Below are 18,398 nucleotides of genomic sequence, written 5' to 3'. Positions count from 1 at the left end.
GGTGGTGAAAGTAAAAAGAATTAAGTTGTAGCTTGGATAACAACTAGAACATTTTTAAATTTAATTAGGGAAATTGTAATGATTGACATATTTTTAATTATATATTGTGATGAAAGTAGAAATGATTAAGTTGTGATTTGGAGGATTATATGAGAAAAACTATGTGGGTTATTGGGAGAGTTTAAGATGTGAAAATGAGTAACATAAGAAAAGAAAATTATTTGGTTTATTATTATTGGTAAATATAATTAATTGATCTGAAAGAAATTGGATTGCATGGAAATAATTGGAATATTCATGTTCATATTGATTAATATACAAAAAAGATAGTTATATAACTAATTGATTTATATTAAAATGTTGAATTTGTATGAAACAATTGTAATATTACATAATTAACCAATGTGTGGATGGATATAAAAATAGATGACAATGGGAAGGGGTATAATATAGAATAGAAGAGAAAAATTGAGTTTGATTAAGATTAGAGAAGAGGATGAAGGGTAATATTGATTTTTTAAAAAAATAGATGAGGAATAAATATGGCAAAAAGGAAATATAGAAATTGTACATTTAATTGAAATGACTAAACACTGGTTAAATTTGTGAACCAGCCAAATACTCTGTTCAAAGAAAATACATTGTATGTTTGTATGTGTGTTTGTCTAAAAAATAAAAAAAAAATCTTTAAAAAAAAACCAAAAAAGGTAGGTGCATCTTATACTCTGAAAAATACGGTAGTCATTGTATTTTCATGATTGATTCTTGTACACCATCAATATCTTTTTCTGGAGACCCATAGGAAGATATGTGAAACATCACAATGAGATTGGTAGGAGTACGAATTTAATAAATCTATCAATTATAACTCTGGTCCAACTAAGCGTGCCTTTTATTTGTTTCATTCATGAGTTCAGGATGAAATTGAAGAAAATATCCTATGGGTGCAATATAAACAAAAAAATAACGCAAGTTTGCATCATGCAGACATCGAAGTGGGGAAAGATACAAATTGCAAGTTCCCACAATCCATTAGACTACAAAATATTGAACCAGTCAGGATTAAAGTACTGGCAGTTGTCAGAATTAGACACTTCTCATCCCTGTGTCACCACAGTTCTATGATGCCTCACTTAATGATTTCACCACTTAATAATGAATTTTGGGGTCCCAACTGTGGTTGTAAGTTGCAAGCTGCCTGAAGTTTCAAATCATGTTGACAAATGTCTCAGCTAGAGGACAGGGTTTGGGCCTCAAAATCTGTCTTCTTCAAAGGCAGAAAGTAAGTTTGCAGGTGTGGAGAAGCGAGGGTTAGGATGAGGGGGAGAAACAATTGTTCACCGAGACATCCCATCAACTGGCACTTAAAATCATTGTGTGTCTCTCATTCAAGGGTTGCAAAACTATCTACTCAAACAGACTTATGACCATTGAACCTCCGGTTCTACACAGTTATTCAAGTGTTGCAAAAGCTCTTATCTACTCAAACAAACTTAGGACCATAAAACATGCTGTTCTACACAGTCATCATACTCGACTGAATCTCTTAAAAGGAGACTATTATGCAAATTGGATACTAGCATGTATTGGACTTCTGATGGAATTTAGTTGAATTTACTATAATTATTTTTTGTGCCAGAGATTTCTTTGATCTTTGCTATTGAGAAGAAAATATACGGCAAGCTTTTTAATTTACCCCATGTTTTGAAGGTGACAACTACAAGTGGTGTGCATCAGGGAATTCCCTCTGTCCGATTGCTTCAGAAAAAAAATCATAGACCTTCCCTGTTTAAACAAATTCTAATTTCTATTTAAATGCACTTCTTTTTATACATTCTATTCCATATGAATTAAGATGATCAGTAAAGACAATTTTGCAATTCACATTTAACCAATACATTTAGTCAGAGCTCTACAATATGTCAATAAATCTATAATGTCAATAAATACATCAAAACATTAATTTGTTCTTGTTAAGGATATTGGTGTTGTGTTACCAACCAGCAGAGTAAATGCACAAGGAAACGTTGCTGAGAGCAATGAAAAAGAGATATGTAATATTCCAACTTAATCATGTTGCTTTGGATACACTGATGAACATTCAGATACCTAAGGTCAGTATACTTAGATCTAGTTTTAATTGCTAAATTTGTTGCCATTTTAATAGCAGCTTGGTTGTCCTCATGTATTACAATTGGATAATCCATCTTTAAACCAATATCCAACATTGTTTGTAATAAATCAAATTGGTACAAACTAGTGACAAACATGAGAATTCTGCCTCCATAGTAGAAAGACTAATATGTTTTTGACGAATTGATTTCCAGCCAATCAAACAATTGTCTAACATGATAGCTATACCCTGTTAGGATATGGTTTGAGCCTAACAGTTGTCCAGGCAATATAAGTGTACTGTAACTTTAATCTGAAACTGTATAATGTGGCTTTAATGCTGAGTCATGCTGTAATCACATAATTACTGGTTGTAAGAATATTTAAGCAAAGCTTCTGTAACGTGTTCAGTTGCTGCTATGATATGCTGTTGTGAGGTTGCTGCTATGATATGCTGTTGTGAGGAAGCTGCAATGCCATGCTGCCATTGTGTATGAAGCTGTGATGATAAGCTACCATTGAGAGGAGGTGCTATCTGTAATTATCATTGGATGGATCTGCAACCATCGTGGTTTGTGAACCAGAGTGAGTTTGTTATTCTAACCAACTACTGTTTGTTGAGTAAGAAGATTCTGTAACTACTGGACTGATTTACTGGCAAAGACTTGGAATATGTTTAAAGACTATGAAACTGTTTTTTCCACTATAAAGTAAGCTTTTGATAAACCAGTTTGCATATCTCTTATTCATTGCTCTCAGCAACATTTCTCTGTGCAATCTACTCTGCTGGTTGGTAACACAACAACAATAACCTTAACATACCCAATGTGGACTTTCTGGTGGTCACATCAGTAGCAAAACTGGCATCAGCATATGCACTTAATACTAAATCATTGTTAAGTTCTAGATACAATGCATAATGCATCGTCATTTTCAGATATCTTAATATACGCTTTGCAGCCTGCCAATGCCTATCAGTTGGCTCTGCATTATATCTCGCTAATTTGTTTACTCCAAATGAAATATCAGGTCTTGACCAATTGCTTATATAAGATAGACTACCTATAAGAGACTGGTAGATCTCCTTACTAAATTTAGGACTTTGGATTTCTCCTTGTTGAAAATCCTGTGCCATAGGCGTTTTAGCTGGCTTACATAGCTCCATACCATAACATTTTAACATTTGGCTTATTTTGCTAGACTGAGATATTTTATAACCTGTAGCTGTTTGATTGATATCTAGACCCAAATAATGACTAATATTTCCTAAATTTCTGATCTTAAATTTGGTTTCTAACTGCTTAACAATATCTATGGCTTCATTGTCAGTTTTGGTTATTATGGCTATATCATCTGTAAACAATAATAAAAATGATACTACACCATTATTTTCTCTTTTAAAGAGACACTTATCCGCTACACCTTCATGAAAACCTATCTTATTTAGCTCTTTCACTATACATTGGTTCCACTCAAACCCTGATTGTCTCAAACCATAAAGGCTTTTATTTAACTTCCAACAATCAGTGTGGTTTTGTGTTTCAACTCTTAAAGGCTTCCTCATATAGATGGTGTGTCTCAATGGAGCATGCAAGTATGCTGTCTCTACATCTATATGGTTAATACTATATTTATACTTAGCCGCCCACACTAGCATAGTTCTTAAAGTACTCGCATGTAAACTAGGAGCAAAAACCTCATCAAAATCCTGTTCGGTCTGAGAAAAACCTTGAGCTACAAGGCGAGCTTTATGGGTTACTGTCCCATCTATGCTTTTCTTAATTTTGTAAACCCATCTACAACCTATTAAATTTTCACCAGGTGGCAATTTCACAGTTTCGTAAACACCTAACTTAGTTAAAGAATTAATTTCCTTACTCATTGCCTCCTTCCAAGCATTCTGCTCCTTTTCAGGATACAGCCTGATATAATAATAATAATAATAATAATAATAATAATAATAATAATAATAATAATAATAATAATAATAATAATAATTTTATTTCTATACCGCCCTTCTCCCGAAGGACTCAGGGCGGTGTACAGCCTATTTAAAAACACAGACAAAACAACCATATAAAATTTAAAGTAATTAAATAAATTGGCTCAGATTTAAAACCCCAAAAAATTTATATACCCCAATTTAAAACTATTGTGTTGATAGTCCGGCCTGGCGGAACAACAGGGTCTTCAATGCGCAGCGAAACACCCGGAGGTCGGAGATCTTACGAATTTCCGGGGGCAGTTCGTTCCACAGGGCTGGGGCTCCCACAGAGAAGGCCCTCCCCCTGGGTGTTGCCAGCCGACATAACTTGGCTGATGGCACCCGGAGGAGACCCTCTCTGTGGGAACGGACTGGTCGGTGGGAGGCTATTGGTGGCAGAAGATGGTCTTGGAGGTACCCGGGTCCTATGCCATGGAGCGCTTTAAAGGTGGTAACCAACACCTTGAATCGCACCCGGAAGACCACTGGGAGCCAGTGCAGCTCGCGCAGGAGGGGTGTCACATGGGCACAACGGGTTGCGCCCATAACCACCCACGCGGCCGCATTCTGGACCAGTTGGAGCCTCCGAGTGCTCTTCAAGGGGAGCCCCATGTAGAGAGCATTACAATAGTCCAACCGGGAAGTAACAAGGGCATGAGTGACCGTGCGCAGGGCGTCCCGATCCAGAAAGGGCTGCAACTGGCGAATCAGGCGAACCTGATAAAAGGCCCCCCTGGCCACGGCCGTCATATGCTCTTCTAAAGACAGCCGCGCATCCAGGAGGACACCCAGATTGCGAGCCCTCTCCGTGGGGGGCAAAGATTCACCCCCAATAGTCAGCGATGGCACCTGCTGACTATATCGGGGCGCCGGAAGCCACAGCCACTCGGTCTTGGAGGGGTTGAGTCTGAGCCTGTTCCTCCCCATCCAGACCCGCACGTCCTCCAGGCAGCGAGACATCACATCAAGGGCATCGTTGGGGTGGTCTGGGGTGGAGATGTACAGCTGAGTATCATCAGCGTACAGATGGCACTTCACCCCAAAACCACGGATGATCTCACCCAGCGGCTTCACATAAATGTTGAACAGGAGGGGTGAGAGGACCGACCCTTGCTGCACTCCCCATGCGAGACGCCTCGAGGTCGACCTCTGTCCCCCTGCCAACACGAACTGCGAGCGGTCGGAGAGGAAGGAGGAGAACCACCGCAAAACGGTGCCCCCTATTCCTAACCCCCTCAACCACTGCAGCATGATACCATGGTCAATGGTATCAAAAGCCGCTGAGAGATCTAATAGGACTAGGACAGAGGAGCAACCCCTGTCCCGAGCCCTCCAGAGATCATCCACCAACGCGACCAAAGCCGTTTCTGTGCTGTACCCCTGCCTGAAGCCCGACTGGTACGGGTCTAGATAGATAGCTTCATCCAGGTGCCGGGGAAGTTGTCGTGCCACCACGCTCTCAACAACCTTGGCCACAAAACGAAGGTTGGAGACTGGACGATAGTTGGCTAATTCAGCCGGGTCCAGGGAAGGCTTCTTGAGGAGGGGCCTCACTACCGCCTCTTTCAAGGCGGCAGGAAAGGCACCCTCACTCAGAGAAGCACCTATAATCCCCTGGAGCCAGCCTCGTGTAACCTCCCGGGAGGCCAGTACCAACCAGGAGGGACACGGGTCCAATAAACACGTGGCGGCACTAATCTTACCCAGAACCCTGTCCACATCCTCGGGAGTCACAGGATCAAACTCCTCCCAGATAACATTCTCAAGACCTGCCCCGGTCTCCTCCTGTGGACTCATCCAATCGGAGTCCAAGCCATCCCGAATCTGAGCGACTTTATCATGCAGGAATTGCACAAAATCCTCAGCACGACCCTGCAAGGGATCTTCCCGCACTCCCCCCCCCCGAAGAAGGGAGTGGGTCACCCTAAACAGGGCGGCTGGGCGGTTCTCTGCAGATGCGATAAGAGTGGAAAAATGGTTAGATTTTGCCGCTTTTATCGCCACTAGGTAGGTCTTGATATAAGACCTCACCTGTGTCTGGTCGGAATCGAATTGACTAGTCCTCCAAATGCTCTCTAGGCGTCTTTTCCGACGCTTCATCTCTCTCAGCTCCTCAGAGAACCAAGGAGCTAATTGAGATCGGCATCAGGTCAGAGGCCGCAAAGGCACGACGCGATCCAAAGCTCCAGTGGCCGCCCTCTCCCAGGCGGCCACCAGCTCTTCGGTCGAGTCGTGTGTTAGAGTCTCAGGAAATGGCCCAATCTCCGTCAGGAACCTTTCGGGATCCATCAGGCGCCTGGGACGGAACCATCTGGTCGGTTCCGTCTCCCTGCGGCGGGGGCAGGCGGTAGGAAAGTCTAGTTGAAGGTGTGAATGATCTGTCCATGACAAGGGTTTAATATCTAGGTCCTCTCTACCAAGATCATTCAACCACTGACCAGAGATAAAAATCAGGTCAAGAGTGTGTCCCCCTATGTGAGTGGGGCCTTGAACTAACTGGGTCAGGTCCAAGGCCGTCATGGAAGCCATGAACTCCCGAGCCACCTCTGACGCCTCACCTGCGGATGGGAGGTTGAAATCCCCCATGACAATAAGTCTGGGGGTATCGACCGCCACCCCGGCAATGACGTCGAGTAGCTCGAGCAGGGTCGCTGCCACGTGGCAGGGAGCCAGGTACGTAGTCAGCAAACCCATCTGCACCTCACGGCCCCACTTCACACAAAGGGACTCACATCCGGCTATCTGAGGAACAGTGGTCTCCCTCGGACAAAGACTCTCCCTAATGATCACCGCCACTCCCCCACCCCTCCCCTGGGCCCTTGGCTGATGAAATGCATGGAAACCTGGTGGGCACATCTCAACGAGGGGGACCCCCCCCTCTTGGCCCAACCAGGTCTCCGTAATACCTGCCAGGTCTGCACCCCCCTCCAAAATAAGATCACAGATGAGGGGGGCCTTATTAACCACCGACCTGGCAAATCTTCATAACTTGAAGGTTCAATGTTAACCTGGCAAACTACGGTTGCTTTATATCGATCAGGTGGATGCCTTTCCCTAGTAGATCTCCTAGGTAATACAGGACTTACAGCAGATGGTTCATCTGACTCCTCCCCTAAAACTACCTCCTGTTCTTCCTCCTTGATAGAGGATTCTACATCATCTAAATCCTCAGGAATATCATCAGGAATATGATGCTCTATACTAACAGTATTATTATCATGTCTATAATCTGCACGCTCTAGTTTATCCCATCCTTCGTGCTCTAGAAATTTAGCACTTGCACTACAGTAAACACTAGTAGTTCCCTGCGCCCAAAATCTAAAAGATCTATGATTTGATTCATAGCCAATGAAAAACATTTTTCTGGCTCTCTGTTGATCCTTTCTCCTTAAACTAGATGGAATATGTACCCAAGCTGGGGCTCTAAATGTGTGTAAGTAACTAAGATTTGGTTTCCTCCCATGCCATAAGGTGAATGGTATTTCACCTGTAGAGGAATGAACCACGTTGTTTAACACATGGTTAGCACACATAACAGCCTCACCCCATAAATTTTCAGGCAAATCAGAATCTGCCAACATAGTTCTAGTCATGGCTTGTAATGTTTGACCTCTTCTCTTGATATACGAATTGTGTTGTGGTCTGTATGGAGCAGACCGTTTACGCTGGATCCCTGCATCCTGCAAAAACTTTTCCAATCTTTGGTTGGTAAATTCTGTACCATTATCAGTCACTAAGCATTTAACCTTAAATTTCTGTTTCCTTTCCACAAAACGTAGCCAGTTGTTAATATGCTGGAATGTTTCACATTTTGTTTTCATTAGATAACAGAATCCGTATCTTGAAGAATGGTCTACTATGCTTAGAATATAGCAGGCACCTCCTATGCTAGGTTTCTTGGGTCCAATTAGGTCTACAAACACTACCTCTAATGGATTTTTAGTTTTAAAACCATTAACACGGTTTGCTGGTGTAACCCTACTTTTCTGCTGACTACAGGCATTGCAATTTAGATATTTACTACATGCTTGTATTTTTATCCCTTCAGATAACTGAACTGTTTTCTTTAACATCCTGAAATTTAAATGCCCAAGTCTCCGGTGTTACAGATGAATACGTTCATCTTGTGGTTTAACATTCTTATAAACAGACTTAGACTTAGCCACCAATACTGGGTTATCCCTTAAAACAAATAAATCATTTTCTAAACTTGCAGTAACAACTTTGCCATCTTTCTCAATAAAACACTTATCATTTTTAAATGTTACTGTAAACCCAAATTTCAATAATGATTTAACAGATAATAAATTGAATCTTAACCCAGGAATATATAACATAGGCAATGGTTCATTGCTAAATGACCAACGAGCAACACCCTCTCCAGCTACCTTAACCTTCCAGCCATTTGCTAGTTTAACATGTTGGTTACTCTTCTCCATTTTAACAAAAAATTTTCTATTTCTAGAAATAGATTGAGAAGCACCACTGTCAACAACCCAACAATCCTGGTTAACATCAGTAGTTGAACTGGATATAGCTAAATTACAACCCTTCTTGGGTCTAGTATTGTCCCTAACAGACATTTTCTTATTCTTACAATACTTAGCTATATGCCCTTTAGCCCCACAAGCAAAACAACGTTTTACAAAATAGGCAGTTGAATACATTTTTTCTTCTTTTGGTTGTTGCACTCTCAACTGATCCCTTTCTTGTCTTCTTTTGGATTCTTCCAATAACCTACCGGTTATGCCAGCCAATGTCAGTTCATCTCTGGACAAAACCTCTAATGAAGAAACATAGTCGTCATAACTGTCGTTCAAAGAAGAAAGAATTATATAAACTTGCTGTAGTTCTGAGAAAACAAGTTTCTTTTCATGCAGCTCCTGAAAAATTCTGGTCATGGATTCCAAATGAGCCATCATATCTCCACCTTTAAGAAGATGTTTAAATAATCTCCTTGTGAGATAAATATGAGCACCCACAGAGTCACGAACATATAGTCTCTTCAACTTGGTCCAACACCTAGCAGCAGACCCTTCACCACAAATATGGACAAGCTGCTGGTCACCCAGTGTTAGTCCAATAATGCAAAGAGCTTGTTCATTGTCTCTGTTAAACTTGGTTATTTTCTTCTCATCTTCCTCATCAGCAGGATTCCATGCTGTTACATCCGGTGGATTATTAACTATGTCCCACAGTCTTTCTCTACGCAGAAGTAGATTACATTTTGTAGACCAGGATACATAGTTTGTTCCATCCAGCCGGGTTATCATGGAAAAATTTGCTGCTTGTTCTAGTGCCATCTTCACTTGGATTGTTTATCACAAACACAGTTTGTACTATTCACATTAACTCTCAGTTTAGCTTTTAACAATCCTAGTTAGTTCTGGTTGGCTCTGGGCCCATAACCAATGTTAAGGATATTGGTGTTGTGTTACCAACCAGCAGAGTAAATGCACAAGGAAACGTTGCTGAGAGCAATGAATAAGAGATATGCAAACTGGTTTATCAAAAGCTTACTTTATAGTAGAAAAACAGTCTCATAGTCTTTAAACAAATTACAAGTCTTTGCCAGTTAAATCAGTCCAGTAATTACAGATATCTTCTAACCAAACAAACATTAGTTGGTTAGAATAACAAACTCACTCTGGTTCACAAACCACGATGGTACCAGATCCATCAAACGATGATGAGCAGATAACAACTCCTCTCAATAGTAGCATATCATACTCTGGTAGCATATCATATCAGCTTCATCATCAAACTGAATACGTTACAATACCTTGCGTAAATACTCTCACAACTAGTCATTACCTAATTACAGCATGACTCAGCATTATAATGAATCAGCAAGAAAACCTTAAAGTAACGTAATACATTTACAGATTAAAGTTACAGTACACATATATTGCCTGGACAACTTAGTTAGGCTCAAACCATATCCTAACAGTTCTGTAATTTATCCTTTTATAGACCTCAGGTTATAATTGCCTTCCAAAAACAAAACCTTCCAAGCTATCCAAATCTGAGAGGATGGGAAAACATAGAACATCACTGTCTCTGTACATCGTTCTCTAGCTTAAATGTCAAAGTGGTGAAGTTGGCCAACATGTACATAGAAAGAATATCAGGCAAACATAATTGATGTTTGCCTGATATTATGAATTATGTCAACATAACCTTGTTGATTTTTATTTGGTGCATAAATTACTGTAAGTAGCATTTGTTTCTGTTCTATCTCCAATTCCACCATCAAAATTCTACCTTTGTCGTCTGCATATCTTAGATTTGATTTCATTTTTTCCTTTACATATATGGCAATACCCCCTTTCTTTTTATCTGCTAAAGTTGTGTATAATGTTCCTAATTTTCTATTTTCTAATAATTTTCTAATATTCTTTTTGTATATGAACCTTTTGGAGGCATATCACTTCAACCCTTCCAAGCTATCCAAATCTCCAGGGGACAGGGCAACATAGAACATCACTGTCTCTGTTCATTGTTCTCTAGTTTAAATGTTGAAGTGAGGAAGTAACCCAACATGTACATATAAAGAATATCAGGCAAACATAAAGATTTATTAAAGCTTTCTCTTCATGAGCTGATGCTTATCATTAAACTCAGGTCTCATCACAATGATAAAACATTTGGGGGAAAAGATGCACACCAATAAGCCAGCACTGGAGGAGATCATAGAGAAGATCTCCACAGCCAATGCATATTTTCCCCTAGTGCTTAGATAGGTTGGAATAAAACACAAGCAAACACTGCAGAAGACCAACATGCTGAAGGTGATGAATTTGGCTTCATTGAAACTGTCAGGTAAATTCCTAGCTAGAAAAGCAGCAGAGAAGCTAAGCAGAGCAAGAAAATCCATAAAGCCCAAAACACAGTAGAACATGACTGAGTCTTCATTGCACTCCAGGATAAGTTCTTCAGGTATTGAATGTGCATCAAAATCTGGATATGGTGGGGATGTTATCAGCCACACAGCACAAACACATATTTGAATAAGGGAACAGGATAGAAGAATGAAACTGACCATCCTTCCCCCAACCCATTTCCTCAATCTGGAACCGGGTTTGGTGACCATGAATGCTAGAACCACAACAAAGGTTTTGGCCAGTACACAAGAAACTGCCACAGAGAAAATGAGGCCAAAAGCTGGTTGTCGAAAGAGACACACAATCAAATTGGGCCTCCCAACAAATAGAAAGACAGAAAGGAAAGAGAGGAGAAGAGAAACTAGGAGTGTATAAGTGAGATTCCGGTTGTTGGCTTTGATGATGGGAGTGTTTTTGTGTTTCATGAAGATTGTTATTACCAAAGCTGTCATTAAAGAAAAGCAAAGAGAAAGAACAGTCAGACTGATCCCCAAGGGCTCTTCATAGAACAAAAAGGTGATCCGCTTTGGAATGCACATATTTTTCCCAGGATTTGGATATTGATCTTCTGGACATGGAGAGCAGTCATCTATGTCTGAAAAAGAACACAGTGGAATTGATACAGTTAATTACAGATAGTGTTGTACCCCAATGACTTAATCCCATTATATTTGGAAATTTCCTACCCTTCTCCTCTGATATTTTCCCCTCTGGACATAGATGGCAATCATAGCAACAAAACAACTTCTCTTCTTTCTTGGCCTTACTGTGTCCTGTCTCACAAGGATCATTACACAAAGATAGAGGTAATGTCTATTAATGAATGAAGAAGAATATTTTAAGATACAAGGAGGAAAGAAAGTGCTTGGAGAGTTACTGTGGAATCAAGAGATTAAAAATGGGTAGCAGGATGACATAATTTTAGATGTAATTGCTCTGAAATTATAATTAATTAAATCTCTACAATAATTGTATTGATAGCCTTTGTTAACCATCATTACTCTTCATAGACAATTTCTGTGCTAGTTAGGTAAAGACGTTGGTTTTTTCAACTTCTGAATGTTGATGTCAGGAAAGTGATGAGATTTAGTGTGCTGGCTTGCAGCTTTTACTTCAAAACCATGAAAACCATTGTCCATAATTAACAGGGAGCCAGGAAAGTATATTTCCTAATCTCCAATAGCAATTGTTAGAAAATGGTTGATATTTTTCCTTCCCCAGGAGATTTGTACCAGGGTTATTCAGAGCTCTGAGACTTTCATCAAAAATTATATTTAAATGAAGGCAGACAAATTTAGATTCAAAGAGCTAACTTGATTAAAGTCTTCTGGCCATGTGATGGAATCTACAGAAATATTGAAGAACTTCTCTGGAGCTGTGGGATCTACCATTCCAACTTTGACCCTCGCAAAAGACTGATTTGGGAATGTGATCCAGTTGATAATATCAAATCCACCAATGAATTCTCCATTTGTATCAAAGGAGATCTTTTCACCAACACTGTTGTTGAAACTGACACTTCTCAGAAAAGAATGAACCTGAAACGCAGAGGAAATCAGAGAGGAACAAACTGAGGAAGGGAGAAATAATTCATATATTCAAAACATACATATAAATGTTTATTTAAACAAAGACATTATAAACACTTTTCTATTTTTGTTGTAGGCCAATATCAAATAAATAACATAACAATCATACTAAATAGCGTTAGAGATTACGTAACAGATTTCTGGAATAAAATTAAGATAGAATTGCAAAATAAACAACCATAAAAAAAAATTAAGCCCTGTAATTTAATCGCAAAAGCTACTTAAACCGGATCACTTCTAATAAATATGTAATAAATACTAGGATGAAAAAAAACTACCATATAATTGCACTCATTTCACAAACTAGCAAGGTTATATTCAAAATGCTACAAGTTAGACTTCAGCAGTATGTGAACTGAGAGCTAAGAAGTACACATGATTTTTTGAAAAGGCAGAGGAACTGGGGATCAAATTTCCTGCATTTCCTGGATTATGAGAAACAATGTAGTTCCAGAAAACCATCTACTTCTGCTTTATTGATCATGCTAAAGCCTTTGATTATGTAGATCACAACAATCTGTGGTAAGTTCTTAAAGTGTTGGGAGTACCAGACGACCATAACTGTCACCTGAGAAAACTAATGTCAGCTGTGCCTGATTCAGCTTGTCATCTCACAGGCTTCCTGCCGTCAAAGGCCGGAAGAGGTGGGGAGGATGAAAGGGCAATAAAGCTGTGTTTGTAGGTGATGGGAAATTGGGAAGGGGAATGACAGGTGACAATCTTGTTTGCACCAGCATCCCAAGAACAAGCACCCTGAGAAATATGTGAATTATCCGCAAACACCTCAGCATTTTCAAAACATCTTGGCAAGTTGTGGTTGACTGGAAATGGAACTGGTCTCGGGGGGAGGGTAAGAATGGGTTGTGGGTGAATCTTTTTTGTATCTTGCAAGTATGGGAGAATTCAGAGCTGCCTTGACATTACTGCAAACAACACCTTTAGTAAAAGAACCCTTTGCTTTAACTAAATGGAGTCAAGGGTCTTTCTTTCCAAAGGGTTCAGATTGGGGCAGATCTGACACCTGCATGCCAGCCAAGAAACAACAGTTAGAAGCAGAAATGGAACAATTGATTGGTTCAAAATAGGAAATAAGTACAACACGGCTATATATTGTGACCTTGCTTATTTAAATTATATGGAAAGTACATTTGTGAAATGCCAGGCTGGATGAATCACAAGTCAGAACTAGGATTGGTGGGAGAAATATCAACAACCTTAGAAATGCAGTTGATACCACACTAATGGCAGAAAGTGAAAAGGAACTAAGAGCCTTTTAATGAGGTAAAAGAGTAGAGTGCAAAAGTTGGCTTGAAACACAATATTAAAAAAACTAAGTGTATGGCATCTAGTCCCATCACTTCATAGCAAAAAAAGTGGAAGAAATGAAAACAGTAACAGATTTTATTTTCATGGGCTCCAAGATCACTGCAGATACTGATTGCAGCCATGAAATTAAAAGATGCTTGCTCCATGGGAGCAAAGCTAAGGCAAACCTAGACAGCATATTAAAAAGCAGAGACATCACTTTGTCAACAAAGGTCTGTATATCTATTGTTTTTCCAGTAGTAAAGTACAACTGTGAGAGGTGGAGCATAAGGCTGTGCAGTGAAGAATTGATGCTTTCAATTTGCGGTGTTGGAGAAGACATTTGAGAGTCCCTTGGAGTACACACAGATCAAATTGCTCAATCCAGCTAAGCAGAGAGTGTCCACATCAGCACATCATACCTAAAAACCCTGGAAGTGGCTAGGCACCTGAAGGGCAAGTAAGCAGGGGGAAAAGGATAAGGATAACACTTGTGAACAGGGAGAAAAGGGATAAACTTTCAAGGCAGGGAGTAGAGGGTTAAGAAGAAAGTATTTTGTTATGTCCTTATAAGGACATCCGCCCGGATTGGCTGCCAGCCATCGGGCGGGAAAGTTTGAATCACTGTCAGGGGCGGTGCGACTGCCGGAGCGAATATAAGCAGAGCTTCGGCAGCGTGCAGCCAGTCTTGTTTCTGTTTCCAAATAAAGTTACTATGTAACGAGCTGGTCGCGTCTTCCATTTCCTGCGCCGATCTAACACTGGCGACGAAGGTGGGATCCAAGTGACGAACCTCGGGCGCCAAGCCAACAAGACCAAGACACCGGCACCTGAACCACCAGTAGGCATTTCCGAAGGCATGGCATCCGCTGAAGTCACTTTGCCAGCCCTTGCTCCATTCCGCCCAGGGAAGGACAAGTGGAAATCCTACGTGGTCAAATTTCGGCAATACCTGAGATGCAACAATATCAGGGATGCCGATGATGACCGCAAGAAGGGCATCTTCTTGGCCAACTGCGGCTCAGAAGTCCTCGACATGGCCATCGATCTCGTAGCACCATGGGACATCGAAGAAGTACCATGGACGGACCTGCTGCAGATCCTAGAGGACTATTATGCCCCAACAGGAACACCAGTGGCGAACCGGTTCACCTTCCATCAGAGGGATCAGAAGGAAGGTGAGACCATCAAAGAATTCGTGGCCACCCTGCGCCAAATCGCAGCCAGCTGCGAATTTGACCATGTGGACAACGCCATCGCTGACCGCGTGGTCTTCGGCATGAGGGACAGAGGCCTGCAAAAGAAATTCCTGAGCAGGAAGAAACTCATGCTCAAGGATGTGGTGGAGGAAGCTACTGCATCCGAAATTTCAGAAAAAGCGGCAGCCGCAGTATACAGGGCGAAGGGAATCCACAAGATTCGCAGTGCCACACGATCATCAACTGAGGAGTCCACAGCTGGATCGGAGTTGGAGGAAGAGTCCACCGTCCACAAGGTATCCAGACCCCCAAGGCGGGAAACCGCACAAAGAAGCTACAAGGGGGAGCGCTGTGCCAGCTGCAGAGGGGACCATGCCAGGGCAACCTGCAAGTGGAGAGATGCGACCTGCAGACGCTGCAACAGAAGGGGTCACATCGCCGAAGCTTGCAGAGCCGAGGAACCAGCCCCAGAGCCCTCCAGCCACCATCCCCGCGAAAATCAAAAAGATTACCAGAGATCATCCAAATGGTCCTCTGGCCAATCTAGACGCAGAGACGACGAATTTCCCTGGAGTGGAGCGGTCCACCAGACGACCATCACACACACAAACGCAGACAATGCCACCAAGTTCCACGTGACCATCCACGTGGAAGGATCACCCTGCTCAATGGAAGTAGACTCGGGCTCGGTCTACTCCATCATGGATTGGCACCAGCTGAAGCGCCTGCAACCTGGCATCACCAAACGAGACCTGAAGCCACTACACTCCAAGCTCATCGATTTTGGGGGAAACCCCATCGGAGTCCTAGGAAGAGCCAACAGCCGAGTCTCCTACAACGAGTTCCAGGGCAAGCTTCCCATCACGGTCATGGAGAACAGCCGACCGAACCTGCTAGGAGTGGAGTGGTTTAAGCCGCTGGGGCTATCAATTGAAGGCATCCATCAAATTCGCAGGGATGAACTCGACAACCTCACCGAAGAGTTCAAGGAAGTCTTCGATGGTAAGCTGGGGAAATTTGTGGGAAGACCAATTTCCTTTAATCTGGACAAGGGAATCACCCCAATTAGGCTGAAGCCCCGCCGGGTTCCATTTGCCCTGCGGCCAAAAGTAGACGAGCAGCTGGATAAGCTGATCGCCCAGGGCGTCCTGGAACCGATCGATCATGCCTCATGGGAGACCCCCATTGTGACCCCACTGAAGCATGATGGGTCTGTACGCATCTGCGCCGACTATCATTGTACCATCAACAAGGCGTTGGCACAGAGCGCATACCCAGTCCCAGTGGTGCAACATCTGCTGCATTCCCTGGGGACTGGCACAATTTTTGCCAAACTGGACCTGGCCCAGGCTTACCAGCAACTGCCAGTGGACGAAAAAACGGCAGAGGCACAAACAATAGTCACACACAGGGGGGCATTCAAATGCAACCGTCTCCAATTTGGAGTCAGCGCTGCCCCTGGCATTTTCCAATCAATGATGGAACGCCTTCTCCAAGGCGTTCCAGGGGTGGTGCCATACTTTGACAATGTACTAATCTCCGGAGATTCACAGGCACAACTCCTTGAAAGACTCAGGCTTGTCCTGCAGCGTTTCAAGGCCAAGGGCTTGAGAGTCAGGAGAGATAAGTGCATCTTAGGAGTACAGGAAGTCGAGTTCCTGGGCTATCTCATAGATAGCACTGGCATCCACCCCACCAAATCAAAAGTGAAAGCCATCCATGAAGCTTCGAGCCCCAAAAACAAAACGGAACTTCAGGCATTCCTTGGATTGCTTAACTTCTATGCCATGTTCCTCAAACAGAAAGCCACAGTTGCTGAGCCACTCCACCGCCTGCTGGGGAAAGCGGCTTCCTGGAAGTGGGGCCAAGAAGAGGAAGCAGCATTCCGGGCCGTGAAAGGACTTTTAACCTCCAAAAGCGTCCTCATCCAGTACAACGAGATGCTCCCAATTAGGCTAACCTGCGACGCGTCGCCTTACGGGGTGGGGGCAGTCCTCAGCCACGAACTGCCCAATGGCACCGAAGCCCCAATAGCCTACTTCTCCAAGACCATGTCCGGCGCAGAACGCAACTACAGCCAGCTGGACAAAGAAGCCTTGGCCATCGTTGCAGGAGTGAAACGCTTCCACGAATACCTCTACGGGAGGAGTTTCACCATAGTGACCGACCACAAGCCACTCCTGGGGCTCCTCGCAGGCGACCAACCCACCCCGACCTTCATGTCCCCGCGGATGATGAGATGGGCCATCTTCCTAGCCGGCTACTCCTACAGGCTCGTGCACCAGCCAGGCACAGCCATAGGAAACGCCGACGCGCTGTGTAGTTGCCCATTGAAGGATCCAGTAGAAGACCCAGCCCCCATGCTCCACCTCTTCCACATAGACAACGACGCCAGCTGTCCAGTCTCTTCCGCAGATGTGGCCGTCCACACCCAAAAGGACTCCACATTCCGCCAAGTGAAATCCTGGATCCTCAGAGGGTGGCCAACAGAGAAGACGGAGGAGAAGTTCGGCCCGTTCGTCAGGAAGCAAAAGGAGCTGTCCACCATGAAGGGCTGTTTGCTATGGGGAGACAGGGTGCTGATTCCAAGCACTCTGCAACGAAAAGCGCTAGAGACACTGCATAACGGGCACCCAGGCATCGTCTGCATGAAAGCCCTGGCACGGAGTTACGTCTGGTGGCCATCACTGGACAAGGACATTGAGGAATGGGTCTCCAGATGTGACCCGTGCCAAGAAGTACGCCCGGCGCCACCACAAGCCAAAACAGCGAAGTGGGAGACCCCCAGCAACCCATGGTCGAGGATCCATATTGACTTCGCGGGTCCGATGCAAGGGCGCCACCTACTCATCGTCATCGATGCCTTCTCCAAGTGGCTCGAGGTGGTACCCATGGCATCTACCACAACGGAAGCGACGATCCGGGCCCTACGCCGCCTTTTCACCACCCATGGACTGCCGGATGTGCTGGTTTCCGACAACGGACCCCAACTCACGTCCCTGGCCATGGAGGCATTCCTGGCGGGACTGGGCATCCGCCATGCCCTGTCCGCCCCATACAGGCCAGCTGGGAACGGACAGGTTGAACGAATGGTGAGACTCACCAAGGAGGCACTCACCAAGATGGGCACGGGCGACTGGCAGGAAAGGATAGACAACTTCCTCCTCACCCAGCACATCACGCCGCATGCCACCACCCACAAGAGCCCGGCCGAATTGTTGATGGGCAGAAGGCTGAGGTCACCACTGGACCGGCTGCACCCCCAATACAGCCCAGAAGTGACTGCAACGGCCAGCCGCCCGCTTCGCGCTTTCAGCAAAGGAGA

At 43.4% G+C, this 18,398-nt stretch overlaps 1 protein-coding gene across 1 annotated transcript; it reads right to left on the bottom strand.

The window, feature by feature from the left end:
- Positions 1–10,676: 10,676 nt before the first annotated feature.
- On the bottom strand, positions 10,677–14,735 carry LOC139317627 (vomeronasal type-2 receptor 26-like). The gene is made up of 2 exons (XM_070944711.1): positions 14,705–14,735; positions 10,677–11,575 (listed from the first exon to the last, which is right to left on the bottom strand). The coding sequence occupies exons 1-2, from the start codon at positions 14,733–14,735 to the stop codon at positions 10,677–10,679; spliced, it is 930 nt and encodes a 309-aa protein (XP_070800812.1).
- Positions 14,736–18,398: the final 3,663 nt, after the last annotated feature.

Source organism: Pituophis catenifer, unplaced genomic scaffold (genome assembly GCF_029215685.1).
Source record: "Pituophis catenifer annectens isolate HBS135680 unplaced genomic scaffold, rPitCat1.0.hap2 SCAF_5, whole genome shotgun sequence".
Lineage (NCBI taxonomy): Eukaryota > Metazoa > Chordata > Lepidosauria > Squamata > Colubridae > Pituophis > Pituophis catenifer.
Note: the sequence above shows the minus strand (reverse complement) of the source record. Positions and strands in the feature narration are given on the sequence as shown.

Bases quoted from the DNA above. Each gene is read 5' to 3' on its own strand.
- LOC139317627 (XM_070944711.1), bottom strand. From the start codon at position 14,735: ATGCCTTCGGAAATGCCTACTGGTGGTTCAG. The intron at 11,576-14,704 runs GTGCCGGTGTCT...GTTCTTTTTCAG, and splicing joins AATGCCTACTGGTGGTTCAG to ACATAGATGACTGCTCTCCA.